General features: G+C 39.4%; 1 protein-coding gene across 1 annotated transcript in view; it reads left to right on the forward strand.

Annotated features, from left to right (window-relative positions):
* Window positions 1-4,026: 4,026 nt before the first annotated feature.
* Window positions 4,027-24,312, forward strand: part of LOC308662927 (uncharacterized protein C3orf20) — a gene marked incomplete at its 5' end in the record, with an annotated part of 42,076 nt that continues 21,790 nt past the window's right edge. The window contains 6 exons of the mRNA XM_081319073.1: window positions 4,027-4,612; window positions 10,184-10,291; window positions 15,697-15,817; window positions 18,739-18,930; window positions 20,917-21,066; window positions 22,895-23,015. Of these exons, the coding sequence (XP_081175199.1) occupies window positions 4,027-4,612; window positions 10,184-10,291; window positions 15,697-15,817; window positions 18,739-18,930; window positions 20,917-21,066; window positions 22,895-23,015 (1,278 nt within the window). The remainder of the gene's footprint in view (window positions 4,613-10,183; window positions 10,292-15,696; window positions 15,818-18,738; window positions 18,931-20,916; window positions 21,067-22,894; window positions 23,016-24,312) is intronic.

Genomic DNA, 24,312 nt, shown 5'->3' on the forward strand with positions numbered 1-24,312 from the left:
TCTATTTCTACCTGGAAGGCAGGCAGTTCACTTTGGGCTATTCATTCTTTCTCTACCTAGGAAAGAGGCAAAGGAAAACCTGAAAAATTGTGTCAAGAAAACTGCAGGGTCTTGTTTGTGTAGCTGCCAGGAACCAAGACTGACTTGAAGGGCATACACACTTTTTATTATTTCTGCTGAGGAACATAGATCCTATGAGTTCTCTAGGAGAGATGTCTTTCTTTCTTTCTTTCTTTCTTTCTTTCTTTCTTTCTTTCTTTCTTTCTTTCTTTCTTTCTTTCTTTCTTTCTTTCTTTCTTTCTTTCTTTCTCCTTTCTTTCCTTCCTTCCTTCCTTCCTTCCTTCCTTCCTTCCTTCCTTCCTTCCTTCCTTCCTTCCTTCCTTCCTTCCTTCCTTCCTTTCTTCTCTCTCTTTCTCTCTATTTCATTTTCTTTGTCCTCTTACCTTTTCTTTTGCTCAATGTATCTTCCAAGGAAAGGACACTTCTTGACGGAGATCTGAATTATTTGCTGAGAGGTCTCCCAGTAGGCTAAATTAATTGGCAGAAGTTCTTCACAGTCTTAACTGAGAAATGTTTTAAATTGTCTGGATGCAAACTTTTCAGAAACTTTTGATATAGATGGAGCTATACTATACTGTGTTAGGCCATCAATCTTAACCTGACATTTATCTAATCTGACTGGTGCTAGTTTCCAAGATTTTATGAGCCCTGATGGCACAGTGGTTAGAATGCAATATTGCAGGCAAATTCTGCCCGCAGCCAGGAGTTTAATCCTGATGGAGCTCAAGGTTGACTCATCCTTCCACCCTTCTGAGATCAGCAAAATGATGACCCAAATTGTTGGGGCAATATGCTGACTGCGTAAATGCTCAGTACTGTAAAGCACTGTGGAGTGGTATATAAGTCTAAGTGTTAACTGCTATTTTAAGCAATCCTTTTATTCCCTGCCTTATCACCCAAAGATTACCGATAAACAGACTGGAAACTTATCATTCAAAGTACAAGTCTACTGGGCACAAATGGTCCCTGGAAATTCTCCACCAAATTTATGAGGAGCAATAACTTTCAAGAATTCCTCAAGGACATAATTCCTCTTTGTCAGTAACAGCAGGGCTTCTGCTGCTCCTGGAAAAAAGGGGGGGGGACTCCCTACATGATATCTTCCATTAGAATTACATGAGAGCATGGGAAGCCAAAATGGTCGGAGGCTGCTTCAGAGGGCTTTGTACAATGAAGAGAGAGCTGTTTGCACATACACTGTGCCCTCGTCACTAAAGTACAGGATCAACAACTGCTACCCCTGGATTTTTTTCCCAGATGGGTGGTTGAGTAGTCACTCCATTTGGTGGAAAGAGTTTGCAGACATTCACATTAATGAAGCCTTATGGCTATTTGAATTGCATATAACCACCCATAATGATGCTGCATGCCCTTTGCGTTCCTCTTTATTTTTAATTTGAAGCAGCAGGGAGACTGCTCTTTGTACTAGAAATAGCTAATACAAGTTCCAAAACCAATTCTTCATTTTCACCATAAAAACATATGAACCCTAACTAGCCTTTGGGTGAAGAAAACTCTATACTAAAAAAAATCTAGAATGATAAGGTTCTCTGCTACTATGACATAAGAATGAATGCTGGCAAATGGAATGCAGGATGCTGCCATATCACCCAGCTAATGCTGTGACTATTAGAACATCATCCTCATAACAGGTAATAATTCAAAGTCTCCTTCACTGAAATTTTAGATTTAATGTGAAATCCTGGAGATATTACTTAGGTTTGCTTTTGTTGAATATTACGCTCCAGCTTGTGACCCCTGTGTGTGTGTGAATGCCCTCCTCTTGCTTAATCTTCTAAAGCCACACAGCTGAAAATGCAACTCTCCCTGGTCTTGTTATGGAAGCTGGAAAGAACGGTGGATCCCAAGGGATTCATTGTGTCTGCTGGTTTTTCTGTTATGTTCTTTACTGGTTTCAGTTCTGTACTTACTTACTGCCTTGGAAGAGTGAGGAGAATTCTCAGGGACGACTCACACCCTGGTTGGTATCTCTTTACTCTCCTACCATTGGGTAGGAGATACAGGAGTATAGCCAGCCGTACCAACAGGCTGAAGAATAGCTTTTATCCATGGGCTGTTAGGCTCTTGAATGGGAAATAATTTTATAATTTTATGTATGATTGATTTGCAAGGCCAGTGTGTTTAGCTCACATGGTGTAACAAGATGGTGGGTTTGTTGTCACTGAGTTGTGGTGGTGGGGGGCACGAAGGGAGGCTCAGCCAATCTCAATGTATACATGGTTGTACTTTGACAATAAAGGTTCATTCATTCATTTAACATATGTCAATGTTACAATTAGCCAGCAGACTACAGTGTTAATATAATGTATTTATTTGGCTGCCGAAGAAGGCTAGTCTGTTTAGTTTGCACTTGCAGACTACTATTCAGGGTGCACCACAGGAGGCGAACTAGCTTCCAGAAAGACGAGCAGCATCCTGCAGCATCAGCTTGGGCCTTCTCCCACCACCAATGTTGCCTTGCAATCGGGCACCATATCCGGGCAGGTCCAGCACCAGCAGGGTCTCATCATCCACACAAAACGCCGCCGCATTTCCACCAAATTGGTACCTATTTACCTATTTGCATGTAAGATGCTTTCAAATTGCTAGGTGGGCAGAAGCTGAGGTAAGTGATGGGAACTCACTCCGCCACTCAAACCACTGGAGCAAAGTCCATCTCCAACATCTTTAAGCCACTGAGTCACCGTGATTCTTAGTTCTGTGTTAGTCCATGCCGATGACTGAAACATTTAAAGTCCCCTCTCTTCGTCCTTTTCAGCCAATGTGATCTTAGAACAAATATATCTAAAGTTTCTTTCTAGCATTGTTTAACCTCTTCAGAACATGGTAAAGGGGTAACCAAGCAACTGGTTTTGGAATATGATTCATGACATTTTAAAGTGAGTTGAGCTCAGTTTATAGATCGTTATCCTAAAGTATTTTTGGGCACCATGAATGATCTGTTTCTACTTCTATTTCCTGCGCCTGCACACGCTTGTCACTTTTTGTAGTATGAGTTTGGTCCAGTGAGTTGTGCGCACACATGATCAGAAAAAGTCCCATGACATGGAAAGGATTGGCCTAGGTTCTCAGAGCTAGGTCTTCTAAAGCAGAGGTCCCCAACCTTTTGGCTACCAAGGACCGATTCCTTGCAGAGAGGTTTTTCACGGACCAGAGTATGTGTGGTTTTGTATGCTGCTTGCATCCCACAGATGGGGTTTGCTTGTTTGTGCGGACCGGTTGCTGGCATGCTGGGGCCTGATACTGGTCCACAGTTCGGGACCCCTGCTCTAAGAACACATGATCACATGTAGAGTCTTTAGAAATGCTAGACAAAATGAGCCCTAACCACAAAGCAGAGATTTCTGGGCAGGAGGTTGGATTTAGTGAGCCATTTCACTCCTGAGGTGATCAAGTCTAGTCTGCCGTAGAAACCCAACTGATATAAAGCTTAGACTGACAGGTTATTAGTTCCAGTTGAAAATATACTTTCTAATTAAGAAAATTCTCCAGTTTCTGTTTTCTAATTAAATCAATGGTAATTTATCTGTCACACTTAAACATGGACTTTCTTGGTACTTCAATTAAAAGAAAAAGGGCTGCTTTTGGTAAGGAGAGTTAAGGCCTTTATAATGCCGCATTTTATTTCTTGGAGATATTTCTTGGAGATACTTCCATTCTTAACTATTGCATATCTTGAGAGTGAAGGTTCGTTCTCCGAGCTTGTGGGTTGGTTTCCGAACATTTTGTTACCAGGCTAGGTAACATCTTCAGCACAAATCCGCTGAAGATGTTACCTGGCCTGGTAACAAAATAATTACCATTTTGAAAGAGACAGATTAGCACATCATTCACTTAACAAATGATACATTAGTCCTAAAGATAACAGCACAGAGATATTTCTTATCTATTGTTCTCCTTATTTAGATGTTGCTACATCAATGATGAAATGAATGAACTGGTAATATGAATGACCAAAGGTCTGACACAAAAAGTAGTCCAAAGGTTGATCAAAAGGATGAACATAAATCTGACCATAAGAATGATATTAAGAGTGAACAGAAACCTGAACAGAAACCTGAACAGAAGGCTGAGCAGAAAGCTGAGCAGAAAGAGGAGCCGAAAGAGGAGCACAAGACAGATGAATATAAAAATCTTGATTTTGAGCAAATGAAAGCCAAGGCCCCAAAGCTTTTGGCTGATATGGTACAGATGCTTATCACATGGCAGAAAATGGGCTTCCATGTGCCACGAGGTGTCAGGAACATATTTGAGTTCACCTGGGACGAGCTCATAGAGATACCGCCCAAAAAATCTTTCACAGGTTTATATTGTCCCATTGTCAAATTCCTCCCCTATGACGAGGTTGAGCTGGCCTCTGCAACTACCTCAAGAAGTCAAAAGCTAGGTGTTACACCCTCAGGGAAGAGAGCTAACTATACGATCTCACTTGAAACTCAACCGATGCTCATGAAGTTCCAGAAGCGGTCCATACATCTCCTGACAGAACTTCTGAAGCTAAAGATGAAGATAATGATTGATGCCATTGCTGGTGAGACCAATTAGTTAAGTGTTTGTTTGTCTGCCATAACCTATGGAATACTATCTGGAGAACCTGAACCTATTCAGGCAAAAGGTTCACCGGCTTTGGGTATGATGAAGCTGCATATGTGGGAAGGCTAAATGAAATGCATCCTCAAGTTCGTATAGTTCCATGGAGTTAGGGGGGGGGGAATAAGAGCCCTTACTAATGACAAAGAGTGCTGCTGAAACACAGCAAAACATGAATTATACATCTATAGAATGGGCAGAAGGGACGCGGTGGCTCAGTGGGTTAGGACGCTGAGCTTGTCGATCAGAAGGTCGGCAGTTTGGCGGGTCGAATCCCGAGTGCCGCGTAACAGAGTGAGCGCCTGTTACTCGTCCCAGCTTCTGCCAACCTAGCAGTTCGAAAGCACGTAAAAATGCAAGTAGAAAAATAGGGACCGCTCCGGTGGGAAGGTAACAGCGTTCCGTGCGCCTTTGGTGTCTAGTCATGCCGGCCACATGACCACGGAGATGTCCTCGGACAAGCGCTGGCTCTTCGGCTTTGAAACGGAGATGAGCACCGGCCCCTAGAGTCGGAAACGACTAGCACGCATGTGCGGGGGAACCTTTACCTTTACCTTTAGAATGGGCAGAATATTTGGCTGTTTATGATATGTTCATTGTACATATGGAGGAGGAAATCCCCAATAGGATTCTGTTGAAGGAGCTAGTTCAGATCTTGCAGGAATGTAGACTGGAAATATTTTTCAATATTTTTCAATATTGCAATATTTTGGGATTAGAATCAAAAACTAATTCTAGGAATGGAGAGATGGGTTAAAAATGACAACAGCATAGCAAATAGTAACAACAATATTGCATGAAAGTAAATGCAAGGTTTATTGGGCAGCTGCTATGTCTCCTACTTTGGCACCAACTAAGAGCTATGTAAGAAACATTGGTTTCACTCTGAATAAGTTTTGCAACTTCAGCAATCTTATTTTAAAATCAAATCTGATTATGTCATATCTTGTCATTATCATGTCCACTATGGGGTTCCTTGCAAAACAAAAAAGTCTGCAAAAAAAGTTTCATCAGAATGACAAAATGAGTCTCATAATGGAAGCTCTACCCCTTGCCTGTTGTGCAAGTGATCACACAACACAGGTAGAAAAGGGATAAAGCTTGTGCTACAATGCTTGTTTTATTATTTGCAATACACTTCTCTTCTCCCCCCCTCCACCCTGTTCCCTGCAGTTTTCTGTTACTCCTTGACTAAGTTAGGGAAAATAAAACAAAAAGCAAAATCCCATGGGAACAGAGTTATAGCTATAGGAGAGCCTGTATGGTATAATGATGAAGGTGCTGGTCTAAAAACCAAGGAAATAAGAATTCTAGTCCTGCTTTAGGCATGAAAGCTGATGGGTGACTTTGAACTAATCACTCTCTCCCAGCTCAACTCACTCTCAGGATTGTTGTTGTGAGGAAAATTGTCTGTCTGTCTGTCTGTCTGTCTGTCTGTCTATCTATCTATCTATCTATCTATCTATCTATCTATCTATCTATCTATCTATCTATCTATCTATCTATCTATCTATCTATCTATCTATCTATCTATCTATCTATCTATCTGTGATTTGTAAACTGCTCCAATAAAAAGACTCTGGTTTGTTCACACACATCAACTGAAATACAATCCACAATAAAAGTAAATAAAAACAATATTTAAAAAGTCCCCAAAGTTCTCCAAAACAAAACTAAAATATAAAAGATATACACATCAAACAATAAAAAATAACAACAGTACCTAGTATGATTTCATAGGCTAAAAACAAAAAGCAACCCATAAATGAACCGTAGTAAGGGAACACCTGCTGCCGGCATCATCTTCCCATCGTCCTGTGTGCCCCCACAGGGAGGGCCTTCTCAGGGTACCGCCAGTTAATGAATGCCGGAAGGTTATTCCCAGGGGAAGGGCGTTCTCTGTGGGTGCCCCCTGCCCTATGGAACCAACTACCCACAGAACATAGGACTGCCCCCGACCTTCGCTCATTTCGCCGGGACCTGAAAACTTGGCTCTTCAATCTGTTTGGTCCAGACTGTGGGGTTGTTAATTTAACTGGGTTTTAGATTTACTCTTTGGGCTTGAATTTAATTTAATTGTTTTAATTGTTTTTAATTTTTTGTATTCATGGTTTTAACTGCCCTGTAAACCGCCCTGAGTCCTACGGGAATAGGGTGGTATACAAATCCAATAAAATAAAATAAATAAATAAATATCCAATATAGAAAAAACAAAAAAATGACATATCTATTAAACTTCAACAATACACAATATTGCTGTAGACAAAATATACCTAATTATGAAATCCCAAGTCAAAACTTCATTTTTATCTTTATCAAGCATAAAATCTAAAGATGGTGCCAATGCAGGAAAAAACAACAGTCAAATTGTTATCTTTAATCAAAGTAGTCAATTTTGCCATCTCAGACAGTCCATTAACCAAACAATTCAATTTTTAATAGCTTTTGGGAAGCTGGGACACATCAAATTTTAGTGAGAAGGGTGTGAAGGTTCAGGCACAGGAAATGCACGTCTATGTCCTTCTTCTCTTTATCTTACCAAAGTTGGCGATCATAAGCAGGTTCTCCCAAGATATCCATTTTGGTTGGGTTGAATTGGGAGGAGGAGGAAGCAATCCTGGAAGTAAAGGTTGGGCTCTAATAGGTCAGAACCAGCACCCAAAAGCAAAGAGTGAGCCAGTGTTGGCCTGAAGCACATGTGTCATGTTGATGCAGTGGTCTCCAATCTTTCTGGGTTTGCAGACTGGTGGGGGCAGAGTGGATGGTTCCATGTGTGCACATGATCGCCCACCTACTGTGTGCACAAGTGGAGCTATATATGCATGCTTGATGCTGCTATGTGTGCATGCTTGATGCTGCTTCTGTGGCCCAGTTCTGAATGGGCTGCAACCCAGGGGTTGGGGTCCCCTGTGTTGATAGATACATATCTAGTGCAATATAATTTCTTGCTTCAAGTGTATGTATGTATGTGTGTGTCAACTCTACAAATGAGCATGGCTGCAGCATTTTTCCTACTCATTTTCGGTTGCCACATAGAATGGAGGGAGGAGGGTTGCCCGGGTGTTTCGCTAGTCTAAATAATCTTTTGTCCCATGGGAACCAAGGTCATTGTCTGCTCCCAAGAATGCAAGCTGGGCATTGCCAAAAAGCCCACCAAGAAGATGTATTGGGAAATGTAGTTGCTTGCATAGATTTAGGGGTGGGATTTTTTAACTTTATTTTTTTTATTTTTATTTATTTTAATTCCATTTATATCCCGCCCTTCTCCGAAGACTCAGGGCGGCTTACAAGCTTAGCAGTAGCCTTCATTCTATGTATATGCCTGCTTATTAGGGCTTTCGCCCCCCCCCCAAGCGGCATTATTACAAAGTCAGCTTATTGCCCCCAACAATCTGGGTCCTCATTTTACCTACCTCGGAAGGATGGAAGGCTGAGTCAACCTTGAGCCTGGTGGGATGCGAACCTGCACTTAATTGCAGGCAGCTGGTGTTACTTAAGGAGGCATTAGCCCACTGCTCCACCAAGGCTTTGTTGTGTGTGTCTCCAGATTTGGTTTCACTTTTGACATGCCAATGCTTTGTAACTAATAAACATGTTCTTTGAGGAATTTGCAAGCCTTGGAGTTCTGCTTTATTTATCCCTGTCTGTCAGAACCATGATTGTGTGTGTGTGTGAGTGTAATATTTATACTTGAAGCAAGAAATTGTATTGTGCTATAAACTGTGCACCTGTATGTGTATGTAAAGGCAGGGTAAAAATTAATAAAAATAAGAGCTAGTTTCAGAATGATTTTTGGTTGCTTCAGGAAAGACCTTCTGTACCATGTTCACCAGTAATAGATAGATAACCTTTATTGTTATTTTTTACTGTGGGCACATTGACACACATTAAAAATGAAATCTAGTTGCTTTCTCTCAAAGTGTACACATACATAACACACATTAAATATGCTATATACAATATATGTGTAAATGTACACCTTTACATATAAATAACATATAACAATCACTGTCCATCTTGAATATATAATGGAAAGAGGAAGCTTCAGAGTTCACAAGGTTAATATGTATGAAACGAAACTATGACTGAATCTGGATGTTCTGCTTCAGATACTACAAAGCCTCCTCCCAGAAGGTAACAAGGAAAACAGGTTGTGAAGAGGATGTATAGTGACCCAGACAATCTTGTGGACCCTGCTTAAGCAATGCTTATATGCTATGTCTTGGATGGAAGGGAGGGAACTGCCAATATTTTTTTCTGCCATCCTCACTACTCTCTGTACCACCTTCCTGTCTGAAGCAGTAATGCTTCCAAACCAGACTGTGATGCTGTATGACAGGATGCTGTTGATCGTCCCTTTGTAGAAAGTTGTAAGGACAGGGAAAGGAAGATGTACTTTTTTCATGCAATGCAGAAAATGCAGGTGCTGCTGTGCCCACTTCACCAGTTTCTCACTGTTGACAGACTAAGCTAGTCTACTCGTTATCTGCACACCCAGGAATTTGATGCTGGTAACTATCTCCACAGGTGAATCATTAATGCACAGAGGAATGTGGCTGTGCCTGCCTTTTCTGAAATCAATAATGATCTCTTTGGTTTTTCCAATGTTTAAAACTAGGCTGTTTTTCTTACAACAGTTCACCAAACCCTCAACCTCCTTGCAGTAAGTGCCCTCATTGTCATCTTGCATAAGTCCCACTACTGTTGTATTGTATGCATACTTCACAATATGGTTGGTGGCAAATCTAGCACAACAGTCATAGGTCAACAGGGTGAACAGCAGTAGACTTACCCTGAGGAGGACATGTGCTCAAGAAAATGGTGCTAAGAATACTTGTTCCAGCTCACACATTCTGGGGCCTGTTAGTAAGAAAATCAAGAATCCAGTTGCACAAAGGAGTGTTTAAGCCTAAAAGGCCTAGTTTGGCTACTAGATACTGGGGAATGATTGTATTAAATGCCAAACTGAAGTCGACAAACAACAAATGCACATGAGTATTTTTTTCCTCTAACTGGTCTGAGCTCAGATGGAAAACAGAAGAAATAGCATCCTCTGTGGAGTAATTTGGTCGGTAAGCAAACTGAAGCGGGTCAAATGCTGGCAGGAGGTTAGATACAACAATACAGTAATCCTCAGTAATCAGAATTAAAAACTTTGTTTATTAAGGAAAGTTTAAAAAACAATATTTGTTCTTGAAGGAAGAAATTATATTGCAATATCTCTATATACACATACAGTACACATAAAATTCAAAGCCTATATCCCACTTCCTTTCCCCCCCACAACAACAGTCCTGTTGGGCTGCGTGAGAATGACTGGCTGAAGTCAGTCAGCCATCTTTCGTGACTAAGGGGGGGGGGGCTAGAATTCACCATCTCCTGGTTTCTTGGCCAGCACCTTCACCACTACCCCAAAGTGCCCTGTCATTATGCTGATTCTGCTTTTCTATGTAGAGTTTTGTTTATAGATCTGAATTATCACTGAAATATATGGTTGTTCTTTCATTCTTAGGTCCCAACGCTGATGAGTCTGCAAAACGATTCCTGGAAAGTGGACAACAGCTAAGTCCCAAATCCCGGGAGGAAGCAGTGGAGCTGATGAGAGAACCCAGAAGGAAAGGTCAGAAAAGAAATGAACTCACCATGCATTTGGACCCCTGGAAATTATTGTCTGCTGTGCCTGTTGTAGTTCATGTACTTTCCTTTCTAGAAACTTGAGACATGGGTCAAATTGGAAATGAGTAGTACAAATGGTATCAACATAGCTCTAAAAACTTCCAGAAGAGTTCTGATTCTTTAACTGAGCAGTTAGCTTATTATCGTCATCAGTTTTAAAACTTCTTGCCCTGCCCAGCTTTACTATGTTCCTCCGAAAGGTGAACTCTCATGATGCAGGAACCCAGATTGACTGTAAATACTCACAATGATGCACATTGTGCAAAATGAGGTTACAAAATACTCCACAGAGGAAATGGGCTATATTGTCTCACTGCTGAAGAGGGGTGACATTTTAATGATCCTTCACAAAAACACTAGCAATGTGTAATGGATTTGCCAGGGCCTAGATAATGAGAAAAAACAAGATAATTTGGAGTGTTTCCTTGGAGCGCTTTCAAATGCAGTAAATGGGGTTAATACTCACCTCCCTCAGTGTCATTACAGTTCTAAGCAGAATAATTCTTTCCCCCACTTTTAAAATAAATTCAGAGACAAGCAATTCACTGCAGTGGATAGCTTTAAAGAGGTACTTAAAGGCAAGCCACGGAGGACCACTTTATGTTTGACTATCAGACAGTCATAATACCTAAAAAAGGAAGCGACTTGGAGGATCAACATGAGGGGAGTGTGTGTGTGTGTTTTTTTCCCCACCACAGCCCTTTGCCCTTCCCATCCTTCATGCATGCTCTCTATTTTTGTTAGGCATGTCGTATAAGGTAAAATGTAATTAAATAAAAATAAATAAATAAATAAATCTCTTCATGTCTTATGGATTTATCCAACAGTAGCCTGGATTATCACACAAGAACACACCTGTATCCATGTACAGTACAACAATACCGTATTTATTTGATTCTATCCATAGCTTCAGTCTCTTCTTACATTTTCGTGCTTCTGCTGTGTTATTAAAGCTGGAGCTTATCATGAGTACCGAAAGTGCAATGAGGTGAACAATTATTCATAAATGGAATAGTTGCGTAAAATTAAAAATATGCCATGTCACAGGCTCATTCTGTAGGACTGCCCTGGTAATGTGGTGTGCCACGTTACTGTGACCTTTTGAAAAAGAAAAATTCTCATGGTAAGAGGATACTTTTTTGAGGGTGTGTACAGTATGTTATACCTTCACACTCCATTTTGTAGGTAAGATTCAGCTTTTTATACCTGGCATTTTATTTCCTTTCCAGATTGTAGAATGACCTGTTAGTGTTAATGTATCTTTCTGAGACCAACATTTCTTCAAGTTCCATCTCCTCAGAATTAGCCTAGGGAACTAATGCTGGCACAATCAATATCTATTTCCAAGTTTGATTTCTGTCTCAAGAGCTCACTAATAAGTCTTACCTGTACTGCATTCATAGAGAACTTCAATAAGTTTTAGTGGGCTCTCAGCTCCCTTTTCTGCCTACCTCTCTTTTAGTAAATCCCTGCTGCAAGCCTTAGATGGGTGACAATGCAAAGCAGGGGACCTCCTAGAAAGAGACCCCTACAAAGGGGAGATTCACTTTCACAGAAATTCCCAAGCCAATTTTACTTTGGATACTTGAAGATTTTCTTTAAGCCCCAATTAAATAGAAAAAGAAGTAATGACACAGAAAGACACCTACACAAGCCATGGGAAACTTTCAATTCTTTAAAATGATTTTGTCCTTCACGTGTTCAGCTGTTAGTTCAACATTGATTTTTACACCAGAGTACAGTAGCTCATAGAGCATCATACACCGAAGGCATACGCCTCCGGTTCTGAAAGTATTCATGATTCTTTTGTATGAGAGAGGAGAATTTTGAAAATATATGAACTAAACTTTCACATGCAAAAATGTGCTTTTCTGAAGGGCAGTCTTGTGGCTGTATTTTCAGAAAAATCTCTGCAACATGAGTGGCACCCTTCCGTTTAATTACGCCTAGAATTGTGACCTGACTAGGCCATTCTGTATGTGTCTACAGATAAATGAATTTAATTGAATTCAGTGGAAAATACACCCAAGTGTGGGACTATAAGTTGCAGTACACAGCATAACCTTAAGATTGCAAGCTTTCTTTTATTCCCTTACTCAAAGTTAAGCTCCACTGAATTCACTGGGAGGCATTTCGGAGTAAATATAGCACCAAAAGTCATTTTGCTACTGTATCTTAGCAAAGTTAGCAGCACAGAAGTGCCTAGAATCCTAAAGCACTGTAAACGGAACCCATATATCACCTGGCTCTGGGGAATAGAACCCCCTTGCAGATTTTTAGGACCATTTAATTTGGCTTTTGAAAAAGCTGTTCTGTTTGCTTTTTTTCCAATCAAGTGTGTCCAATTCTCAGAGTCTGCCTGAACAAAATCCCTCCAGTTTACTTAGCAAGGTTTTTCAGAAGTGATTTGCCATTGCTTCCTTCCTAGAGCTGAGAGGAAGTGACTAGACTGGGCAGGACTAGAACAGGACTAGAATTCTGTCTCCCAGTTTCTAACCTGGTGCCTTAACCACTACACCAAATTGACTCGTAGTTTGTATTGTGGGCCCAATTGGCAAAAAAGAAAGCTCAGGACCGTATTGGTTGGAAACATGTGGAAGACGCCTGCATCCTGTAGTGGATAAACAGTGGCTAAAATGATGATGATGATGATATTTAAGGAGCTGAAAGGTATATCTGTAATTATTTCTAAAATTACAAGTAAACACAGAATGTGGGCTTTTGTCATTAATTCCTGTACTGAATTATCTCATAATCTTTGCTGAATACAAGGAAATCTTGTATTTCCAGTTGTGCCCCTGGAAAATAAATAATCAGGATTGATGCCATTCTGACTAATCTTCTGGTTTCCTGCTTAAACCACATAGCAACAAAAATGATTGGGGGACTGGAGGCTAAAACATATAGGGAACGGTTGCTGAAATTGGGTATGTGTAGTTTAATGAAGAGAAGAGTGAGGGGTGACATGATAGCAGTGTTCCAATATCTCAGGGGCTGCCACAAAGAAGAGGGAGTCAAGCTATTCTCCAAAGCACCTGAAAGCAGGACAAGAAGCAATGGATGGAAACTAGTCAAGGAGAGAAGCAACCTAGAACTAAGGAGAAACTTCCTGACAGTTAGAACAATTACCCAGTGGAACAACCTGCCTCCAGAAGTGGTGAATGCCCCAACACTGGAAGTTTTTAAGAAGAGACTGGACAGCCATTTGCCTGAAATGGTATAGGGTTTCCTGCCTGAGCAGGGGGTTGGACTAGATGACCTCCAAGGTCCCTTCCAACTTCTTTATTCTTATTATTCTTATTATTCTTATTCTTATTATCTACAAAAGATATTATTTGGGGTTTCTTGAAGCATTCCTATGAATTTAGGAATCAAACATTTCCTTTTATGGATTCTCTTTTCATTAATAGCAATGGTACCAGGGCACACTTTTTATTTCAAAAATAATGTATTTTGCAATAATGACATGAAATCCGCCCTATCCTTTCCTGCCTACAGGACGTGGTGCTGCTCCAACAGGGCCAGCAATTCCTATAACTTCCACCACCCAACTCATACAGCAAATGTCCTTGTCCTGCCTTTGCTTTTCATTATCATTCAAAGAGGTCAAACCGCAGAAGAGCTCAGGTAAGGACTATTCCAAAGACTGCTGAATGGAACTATAACAGTACTCAGAATGGGAAAAGGTGGAACAATAGAGATGGAAGAGAGATATCCAGATGCCATTTTTTTTACATGTATTCAAGATAAAGGTAAAAGGGACACACGGTGGCTCAGTGGGTTAGGACGCTGAGCTTGTCGATCAGAAGGTCGGCAGTTTGGTGGGTTGAATCCCGAGTGCCGCATAGCAGAGTGAGTGCCTGCTACTCGTCCCAGCTTCTGCCAACCTAGCAGTTCGAAAGCACGTAAAAATGCAAGTAGAAAAATAGGGAACACTACGGTGGGAAGGTAACAGCGTTCCGTGCGCCTTTGGCGTCTAGTCATGCTGGCCACATGACCACGGAGATGTCCTCGGACAAGTGCTGGCTCTTCGGCTTTGAAACAGAGATGAGCACCGGCCCCTAGAGTCAGAAACGACTAGCACACATGTGCGGGGGAACCTTTACCTTTACCTTTATTCAAGATAAATGGGCAGAGAGATAGCTTTTGACTGCTTTTGTGGTGGAACATGGCCTGGATTCCCAGGAGGGAAGAGAAGAGACAATGAAGTTTAGATAGTTTGATTGGGAGGAAGAGGGTCAAGACAGCTCTTCCCTAGACGTTCTCAGAGCATATCTTTAATAATGCAAGTAGCGTGCTTTAATTTGGCAAGATTTCTGTCTATAGGTGAAGAACAATAAAGGAAACTGCTTAACTCAGCATGACTTTCTTCTTTTTTGGCGCCTGGCAGCTATTAGGTCATCGTTAATACCAGCTATACTTTGTAATAGCATATTCAGTGAGTTTGCACCAACAGGGTTGCAAGCAGAACAGGGCCACAAAAAGGGAAGAAGTAACATTATCCAGGAAGCTAGAAAAGCACAAATAATCTTTAGGGTCAAAGATTATTTGGGAGTCACTGCTGAGGACCAAGTATTCAGTGAGATCCACTGGGAAAGGGATAAAAAGCATCAAACTAGCAGATGCACATGTTGATGCTGTTCAAACCCCTGCATATGCCCCCATGAACATCTTCAGCAGCCACACATTAACCTGAAAAATTATTAAATATGATTTTTACAGATAGATTAAAATTTTAATAAATTATATAGCATAATAAACAATAAGCACAACAAGCCCTGTTAACTCTATTATCTGTTTTTCCCCCTTTAAACATTTTTAAAATATGTTTAGTTACTAAATTAAGTAAAGTTTTGATAGAAAAAAGTATTTGGTGACAGTATGTTTCTCAACCTTGGTAACTTTAGGACCAGTGGACTTCAATTCCCAGAATTCCCCAACCAGCATGAAGACTACATTTCTTAAAGCTGCCAAGCTTGAGAAACCTTAGTTTAGAGCAGGCAAACTGCTGGCCTGAAGGCCGGATGCGTCATGGCAAAACCACACCCACCCATTACCGGCAATGGGGAAGACGTCGTGATACATAGAGCAACATCATGTGACATTGCGAGTTTGACATGCCTGGTTTAGAGCAGGAGTAGGGAACCTTGGCTTTTTTATGACTTGTGGACTTCAACTCCCAGAATTCCTGAGTCAGCATGGCCGGTTCAGGAATTCTGGGTATTGAAGTCCACAAGTCATAAAAGAGCCAAGGTTCCCTTACCCCTAGTTTAGAGAACAACTTTGAGAAGGTGTTTTTTTTAAAATAAATAAATAAATATTTATTTATTTCTCAATATATTTTTACAGGTCTGCTTAAAATCAAAGGTGGTGGCAGCAGCACTGGTCAAGACAAGGAGTCCATTTTATCAGACAAATTTGATCCATGTCCTGAAGCAAGGGACAAGCTCCGTGGAATTTGCCGTCACATGTGAGCTTTTTCAAACAATTAGGAAAGAAAATCCATTATTTCTACAACAAATCATATGGCCAATCAACAAGTTGCAGCATTTGTATCTTATATATTATATGATAAAGCAACGTCTTTCATCAGGGCCTGGAGCATGGATGGCCTGGTGCAGAGAGGATCCCTATTAGTATGAGGCAAAGAAACACACAAGGCTGCTTTCTTGCAGATATGCTTACAAATATTTGTGCATGTATATTGCCTTGTTCTGTCTGGTACAAGAGCAAACCAAATGTTTGAGGTTTCAGTAAGAGGGTTTCTTCCCACTTCTTTTCAAATGACATTTTAATCCTTTGCACACAATTCTTAATTTTAATTACTTCAGGTAATGTTCAATGTAGGAATGCACTTTTTCCACATACAAAAGTTGCACTTAACATTTATTTAAATTACACAGTGGATTACAAAATGTAAATGGTGTGTGATATTTATTACATTATATCCCCTTTATCAATGTTGTTAAGATGAAGGTCAAATACATGTATGTTGAAATACGTTTTCAAAAGTCAAAACTGTCAGTGAGATGTAGGGGTACATTCACATGACTGTAGGTAAAGTAAAGGTTCCCCCGCACATGCGTGCTAGTCGTTTGCAACTCTAGGGGCTCATCTCCGTTTCAAAGCCGAGAGCAAGCACTTGTCCGCGGACGTCTCTGTGGTCATGTGGCCGGCATGACTAGACGCCAAAGGCGCACGGAACACTGTTACCTTCCCACCGTAGTGGTCCCTATTTTTCTACTTGCATTTTTACGTGCTTTCGAACTGCTAGGTTGGCAGAAGCTGGGACGAGTAACAGGCGCTCACTCTTATGCAGCACTCGGGATTCAACCCGGCAAACTGCTGACCTTCTGATCGACAAAGCTCAGTGTCCTAACCCACTGAGCCACCACATCCCACAGACTGTAGGTAGTCATGTGAAATACTCATATGTGAAATCAGATAGTGTTTTCCTTTCCCATTCTTCTAGGTACAGGGTGATGAGGATTATTATTGCCACAGTACTATATCCAGAAAAAAATGCCAACATCTTGTTTTATAGTCCTTTTCCTGCAAGATTAGGACTTACAACAGAACTGGGGCATCTGTGGCCTTTGTCCTTTCTCCCAAGCCTGAAAAATAGGCCACTTAATTTGATCAACATAAGAGATAAATTCCAAAGTGAGGGTGGGATGGGAGCAGGTGGCTGTCTCTAAAGGACATTTTTTAAAAATCCTTTTTCATCTTAACTTTGACTCTTGTTTTGACATTTTACAGAAAGGATTGACGTGTCAATAGAGTGCAAAGCCTCTGAGAGGTGAACTGTCAAATTCTCATATTTATTCCCCTTAAACACAGAAGAAAGTATATTTGATTGTAGCAGTAAATACATACATGCAACCCCAAATCAATCTAAAAATGGAACTTTGGGGCCATTTTCGGACAGATGAGAAGTGTTAGGGGTAGAGGTGGGAGCAGTTTTTCTCTCAAAAACACCTCATACCTTATTCTAACTGTTAAAACATCTTGAAGTTCTATATAAGGGCCTGCAAAAATGGGAATTCAAGTCATTTACAGACTTCCATTCATTCAAAGAATACAGTAGTTTGCCTCTGTTGCTATTATTTCTATTATTTCTATTATTTCTATTATTTCTATTATTCTATTATTTCTGCCCTTAACCTCTCTTAATAATTGCTGTGAAATTTCCAAAGGCCTCTGCAATCTGCTGAGTTGTGGTCCCAATCCTTCAAATATTGTTCTAGAGTGATTTCTCCTTTTCTGACCATCACACACCTTGCAACCATTACGAAAAGATACTAAGAAAAGCATTGTGCTGCAAAATTGACAATGTGCTATCCTGTTATTGTCACAGCTTACAGGGTCTTTTAAATACAAAAATAAGGAATTACAAGTCATAGTAGCGGGATAGTATTGATTGGCTCACCTTTCAATTTTCAGATCTGCCGAAATGAACTTGATCAGAGATGCTTCTGATTGTTTCCAAGGGATTGGGGAATAGAAATGATGCAATATGGAAATGCCCTCTATCTCTTTCCAATTACTATCACAATTTGCTAATTAGAGTTTATTGCTCTGAGGGCTGTGTGTGTTAGGAGAGAATTTCTACTTAATCTCTATTTTCTATGACTGTCAGAATAAAAAAATAATATTGGACTTACTATTTTATATTTTCAGTTTCTGATCAAGTAACAAATGCTCTTTCTTTTCCTTGCCTTTCTGTGCTGACACACATAGTGTCAGTTTTACCACTGTTACAGATAGAGAAATAAATACCCTGTCTCATGCAAAAATACAGTATGGTGAAATCATATATTTATAAGCACTAGTATTCTAATTTACGTGTGTAGTTATGCATGCAACTTTCATATCGGTTTTTAAAGCCTATTAATTGTCATAGGATTATAGCTTGGGCCTTAGACAAATAAATAATAGGATCACGTAGCAATCCAGAATCAAAGGAGAAAAGAAGGATTGGATCATGTGGAGTGTGCATAAAGTCATACTTCAGGAACACCTTAAACCAATCCATCTTTTCCCAGAATTGTGCATCAGCTGTGAAGTACAGTGATGCAAACTGAGAAAAATACACTGCTGCTTTAAAGTGTTTCCAGCAAATACTATATGCATATCCCTGCATCACAATTTGCTCTTTTTATCTGGCTCTGTGCACAGGCAAGTATATGAACTGTGTTTCAGCCTTTAATTTCCTAAAAAGCTCGGATTCTAGCTCTCTGCCAGAGCTAATCTCTAGAGACAGAGTGGTTGTTAAACAAAATACCTTCACAACTCTTAACTTGCTGAGGATTGCATTAGTTGAAGTTCTAATTCTTACTACTTATCACTATATCTAACATGAAGCAGTGCAATTGTTTCTTTTTCTTTTAGAGAACATGAAAAGTCTGTATCCGTAGGAAAGGGCCATGTGAGACCCCTAATACTGAAGAATTATCCAACTGTGCACAAGTCACCATCTCAGGCCTTGAGAAGAGCTTCCCTCTCTCAATTAGCTGCTGAGATCAGACGTTCAAAATTGAAAAAATTATTCTATTCCATTCCTGATGGAACATCGCTGATTTAGTATCCTTATTTTGCCAGGGAATAAATTGGTGGGTTATTGTTACACTTACTAAAACCTATTAGAAGTCTGCAGTCCTGAGGGCATGTGAACAGCTGCTCATCCATTTGGTCTTTTGGTCTATCTGCCACCTTCATGTAACTTCCAGGCTTTTGGGTGTTGCAATTTCAAAGCCGTCATTGAATAAGAACTTCTCACCTTGTTCTGTGGGTTGTGGCCTAGTCATAACTGTTCTTCTATGGTGAAATGCTTCAAATATCTATCGTTTAAGAGTAAATGAAATTGGAGCAGTCCTAAACCAGTTTCACTTGACTCTCACTTCTCATATATGGGTTAGCCCTGGCCAGACTTTCTTGAAAGAGATTGGTATGCACCTTATGTAATTTGTACCAGATCACCTGGATTTAATGTTTTTGAAAGAGCACTGAAGGTATTTTTAAAAGGAGCTGCCCAAACACCTGCCCAGAGGTGTGTGTGCTATGCAATTAAGAGGATTCTTACTCTTAATTATACCCTAATAGTCCTGGTCTGCTTCTTCCTCAGATATTGGTTGAAGGATCTGATTGGATGATTCAACCCCCTTTGGCCAGAGACCTCTTAGTTGACTCCCCACTTCTTTTGTGGATCTGCAGCCAGATGTGGTAGATCAATGGAAGAAGTAAGGAGAAACAGCTGCTCAGTCCAGAATAGAGTCAAAATCAAAAGAACCCAATTTCCCTGCAGCAATGGACTGCTTCTAACGAACTTGGAAGACAGTGTCCCAGGACTAGAGGGGAAAATGACTGGTGATCATCTCTACTTTCGCCATCCAAATCTGGTAGCCCAACCTTACCACACCCCTAAAACTACTTGGAATTTAATTTTTCCAAACCCAAGATAGTGATAGTTATTAGTGTCACTAAAGCCATGTGTAGGGTAGGGTCTTAAAGAGTAAGTTGGAACAAGCTATGAGTCTGTGCTGGCACTCCCATGTCTGAATATTGTCCATCCCATTTCATGCATCAGGAGTCTAGAATTAAACTCTGCAAATCCTTTGCATTCTCTCTCTCCCTCCTTCCCCCTTTTTAATTTCCTTGACATCCACTTGGCTTTGGCGCTGTAACACAGAAGAACATGCTGCATTTGATCTTGCCACTAAACTGGTAATTTTAAAAAGGCAGCACACTTTTTTTCATATCACTATTATGCTTCAAATGACTCTTTCTGTTTTAACAATGTGATTTAAACCAAGGCCTGGATTGAAAGCCTTTATAATCCCCTTGTTAGAGTTCGTTGTTTTGGCTAATAGATTCATTTGCTGTGAAGGCATAGGTTATGAAAATGTGAGAGAGAAATAGTCTCTCAGGCAAGGCTGTAGAACAGAATGAGCCATTTCAGGGCTCCATTAGAAAATATTATGCAGTAATCTGGAAAAGATTTCACTACTTGTAGGTTGACCAGGTTCAGAATGTAGATAGGTACAAGAGTCTTAGGGCATGGGGTGATAACTGGAAGTTGCCTTTGAATGTGATTTCATGCACATTTCATTGCGTGAAAAGATTTTTGCTGATGCAGAGAAGTTGCCAATTCTTCACTTTCTCCCCACAAACTAAGTCTCTTCCTTGCTTCCTTCTGAGCACTGCAACACAGGGGCAACTGCAGGAAAAGTTCCTCTCTCCTCCAAGCATTATGAAATAATTCCAAGCTATGAAAGAACTGTGTCACCATGTTTGATCTGAAATATCAACAGGTGTCAGTTACAGTCACTGTACCCTATGACTGAGCATGCCCAGTGTGGGAAGTTCAGCAGGAAGTAATCCAAGGTTTGCACTTGAGGAAGATCTATAGCACAGTGCTATTTTTTTATCTTTTCACATTATTTTATTAGACTGATATTGAGGATAGTATCACCTTGTAACTTCAAAGGCCCAAGAATTTCCCATACTCTCTGAATAAATAGCTAAGTAAACATTGTTTTCATGTGTGCTATGACTTGACCTAATTCAAAGTTATCCATCCGGAAATATTGCAGTTTTCCAATTTCCCATATGCTGCATAGGAAAGACAATCACCTTTCTGTTTCAGGATGTTCCAAGTCAAGGATTTTTGGGCATGTTTACCCTAGGCCATTCTTGTCTATCTTATTCCTTTAAATCAAGGTGAGTGTCATTAATTGATCCTAACTGTTGGAGGTGGGTAGAAATGCAACAGGGAAAACATCCATTAATTGATAGGCAATCCTTGAATTATTAATCAAAAGAAATATTAGATCAATTCCATCAAACCAATGGTTGAAACAAATATGATATTTTCATACTTTCATTCAAATTATGTTAGTTCCCGTGAGACTAGCCAGGTTTCCTGTAAGAGATGTGTATGGTCATTCAGAACATCATAATTCTATATGATTTCTCCACAGGGTCTTTTTCTGTCCAATACATTCAATACCATGGCTGCAAAATTTCATCTTGTACTAGTAACCTCAAAAAGCATAGACTTATTAATGAATGCCCGTACAAATGCATTCATTCGTGGAAAAATATCATGTAAGGTGAAAATTATTTCAGTTTTATAGATGAATAATCAGAAAAGAGACTAGTTCAAGGTGACATAACTAATCAGTGTTATGGGCCTTTTAAAATCAGGTCAACTAGATCCATTTAATCTGGCTACTTTATTGTTATGATTCCCATCCATCACTCTTTTTCTAAGTGAAGTAATTAAATATTCTGTATCTCTGGCTTTAAGGAGCATGTGATATGGCAAGCTATTAATGGCCTATGTTAAAAGCTTAACCCCACCGGGTGTAATTAATGATAATGCCACATGGTGCAACTAGGAGAGAAAAAGGTCAACAAAGTGATGAGCAATTGGAATATATTTCAGAGGTGGACTGTGTGAGACCAATATAAAATTTGGCCTGAAGTGATGGCATGAGACATTTCCTGAGAAATAAAGAGCATTGAGTGCATAACAATTGAGGGAATTTGAGAAAACCCCCACAGAGAAGAAAGTTGGGTAATTCAACAGTGCAAATCTTGCTTCTTCAAGAAGATAAAACATTAGGTGGGTTAGATAAGTTAAAGGTCTGAGGAATGGACTGATGTTCAAGGACTCAAACTCATTTTGAGTTGAGCATCTGTATTCATGACACTTGTCCTTTTGAACAGATGAAAATGGGGCTTTGAAATGTCTGTTAAAACCTAATTTCAGATGGTTGTTTGATAGAAATATGAATTTTAATTGCTATTTTGTCCAACAAGATTCACTATTATGCAATGATATAAAAATATGTGTAAAGTCTTCATATATGCAGGAACTCAGCTACCATGGTATTATTCTACCATGACCATAGATAGGGGAGCAATATACATCATGATGCAAACTCCATCCTGTACAAATTTGTGTGTAATCACATCACAAATACAAAAGGGCAGAGCTTGTGTCATGATACCACCTCTTTTGTTTTACCATGTTGGCATTACCATGTGTAGGAACCAACACCCTTGATCATAGCTATGTTGTATTGTACAGGCACTAGATGGATCAAAGGTACAGTATAATAGAGCAGTCCACTCTTTGAAAATGGTAAGTGCTTCACATCTAGTGCAAGCAAGGTCTCTTTTTTGATTAAAGCAGCCTATCTTTTTTCAGACTTCAGCAAGAGTCTGAAAAAGGATGCCGCTGCCTTAAAAAGTCATCTTTTTATGGGACTCATGAAAGGAAAGCATCTTTTTCCAGGTTTATATAAAAGCCTGGAAATTCCAAACTTCTTTGGTGAATAGCAGGGAGGTGTTGTGCTTGTGCATTTCTTCCAAATAACTTTTGAACAATACATAGTCTGGGCTTAGGACCATTAAAATGCTCAATATTTATTATGATTATTCTTGCAATCAGAAGAGCAAAAAATATTACTAGTTACACATGCATCTTCAGCAACAACCTTATAGTATTATTTGTGACTTGACTGTTTTTCCCCTTACTCAGCTTTTCTGTGGCGTTACTGATGAATCAGGAAGGTGGGATAGTTAGAGACAAATATGGCCATTTAACCCACCGCTGGAACTGGTATTCCAGAAAAGAAGTTCTACAGTCATTAGATTTTCAGGTATGAATTTGGACTCTTGCTAATGAGGTACCACCATTGTTTTTGGATCTTTTAAATAATTACTCTACATTTTTAGGTCAGTCATGTCTTCAGTTGCGTTCAGGTTCTACAAAAACCTCCAGAACTGGGTAGTTCTAGTTGACAATTATTGTGAACAGAGAGCACATATTCGAGTTGATTCCTTTTGCTTACTACTTTCTCATTTTAGACCCTCATGTATTGCCACAAGGCACTGAAACATGTTTTTAAAATATGCATTCTTACTACCATATTATGGTAATACCTGTTCTCAGGGATTAGACCCTTACATGTACAAAAATATTGCATTTATGGAACAGAATTTGAGGCATTTCTTCTGTAGAAAACATGGGGCATATCTCTTTTTATATGTATGGAATGTTATATAGGCATAGCACAGAATGGCCCAATCACAGGGAAGGAGGGTAGAGAAGGAGGACACAGAGAACAAGGAAATACAAATACCAACAGCTATGATATTGGATGAGGAACAGCAAAAGAAAACAAGACCAGTTAAGGTAGTCAAACCAAAACAGATAGGGAGGAGAAATTTTTTAAAAAGGGGACAGTAAGACCAGATTGCAAGGGAAGTGATGTGAGACAGTCAGAACAATCGCAATTGGCTAGAGCAAGGTCCATCAGACGGCCAATGAGCAGAGCACAGAACCAAACAGGCTTACCAACGGTTTTTCAAACCTTCAATGTTTTTTTTCCTCTGATGACGCTGGCAGAGGACCAGCGAAAGCTTAGATTAGGTAGATATACTTTAAACAGTTACTTTTTCTTGCTTATTATGATCTTTTAGCAATAAGCGACTGTTTTATCCGTCCCAGTGTTCGAAGATTTTATACTTTATATATATATATATATATATATATATATATATATATATATATATATATATATATATATATATATATATATATATATATATATATATATATATATATATATATATATAATTATATATATATATAATAAAATAATAAAAATAATAAAAATAATAATAAAATAATAATTATATATATATATATATATATATATATATATATATATATATATATATATATATATATATAATATATATATATATATATATATATATATATATATATATATATATATATATATATATATGTATGTGTGTGTGTGTGTGTGTATTAATATTACATAGAAACAGTTCCAATTTAAAAAAAAGAACTGTTAAAAGGTGTACAAAATAGGAGAAGATGGTATTCACTAAAAAAAAAAACAACCAAGGAGAAATGTCAAAATCTCC

Source organism: Vipera berus (assembly GCF_964194415.1).
Source record: "Vipera berus genome assembly, chromosome: 2".
Classification (NCBI taxonomy): domain Eukaryota; kingdom Metazoa; phylum Chordata; class Lepidosauria; order Squamata; family Viperidae; genus Vipera; species Vipera berus.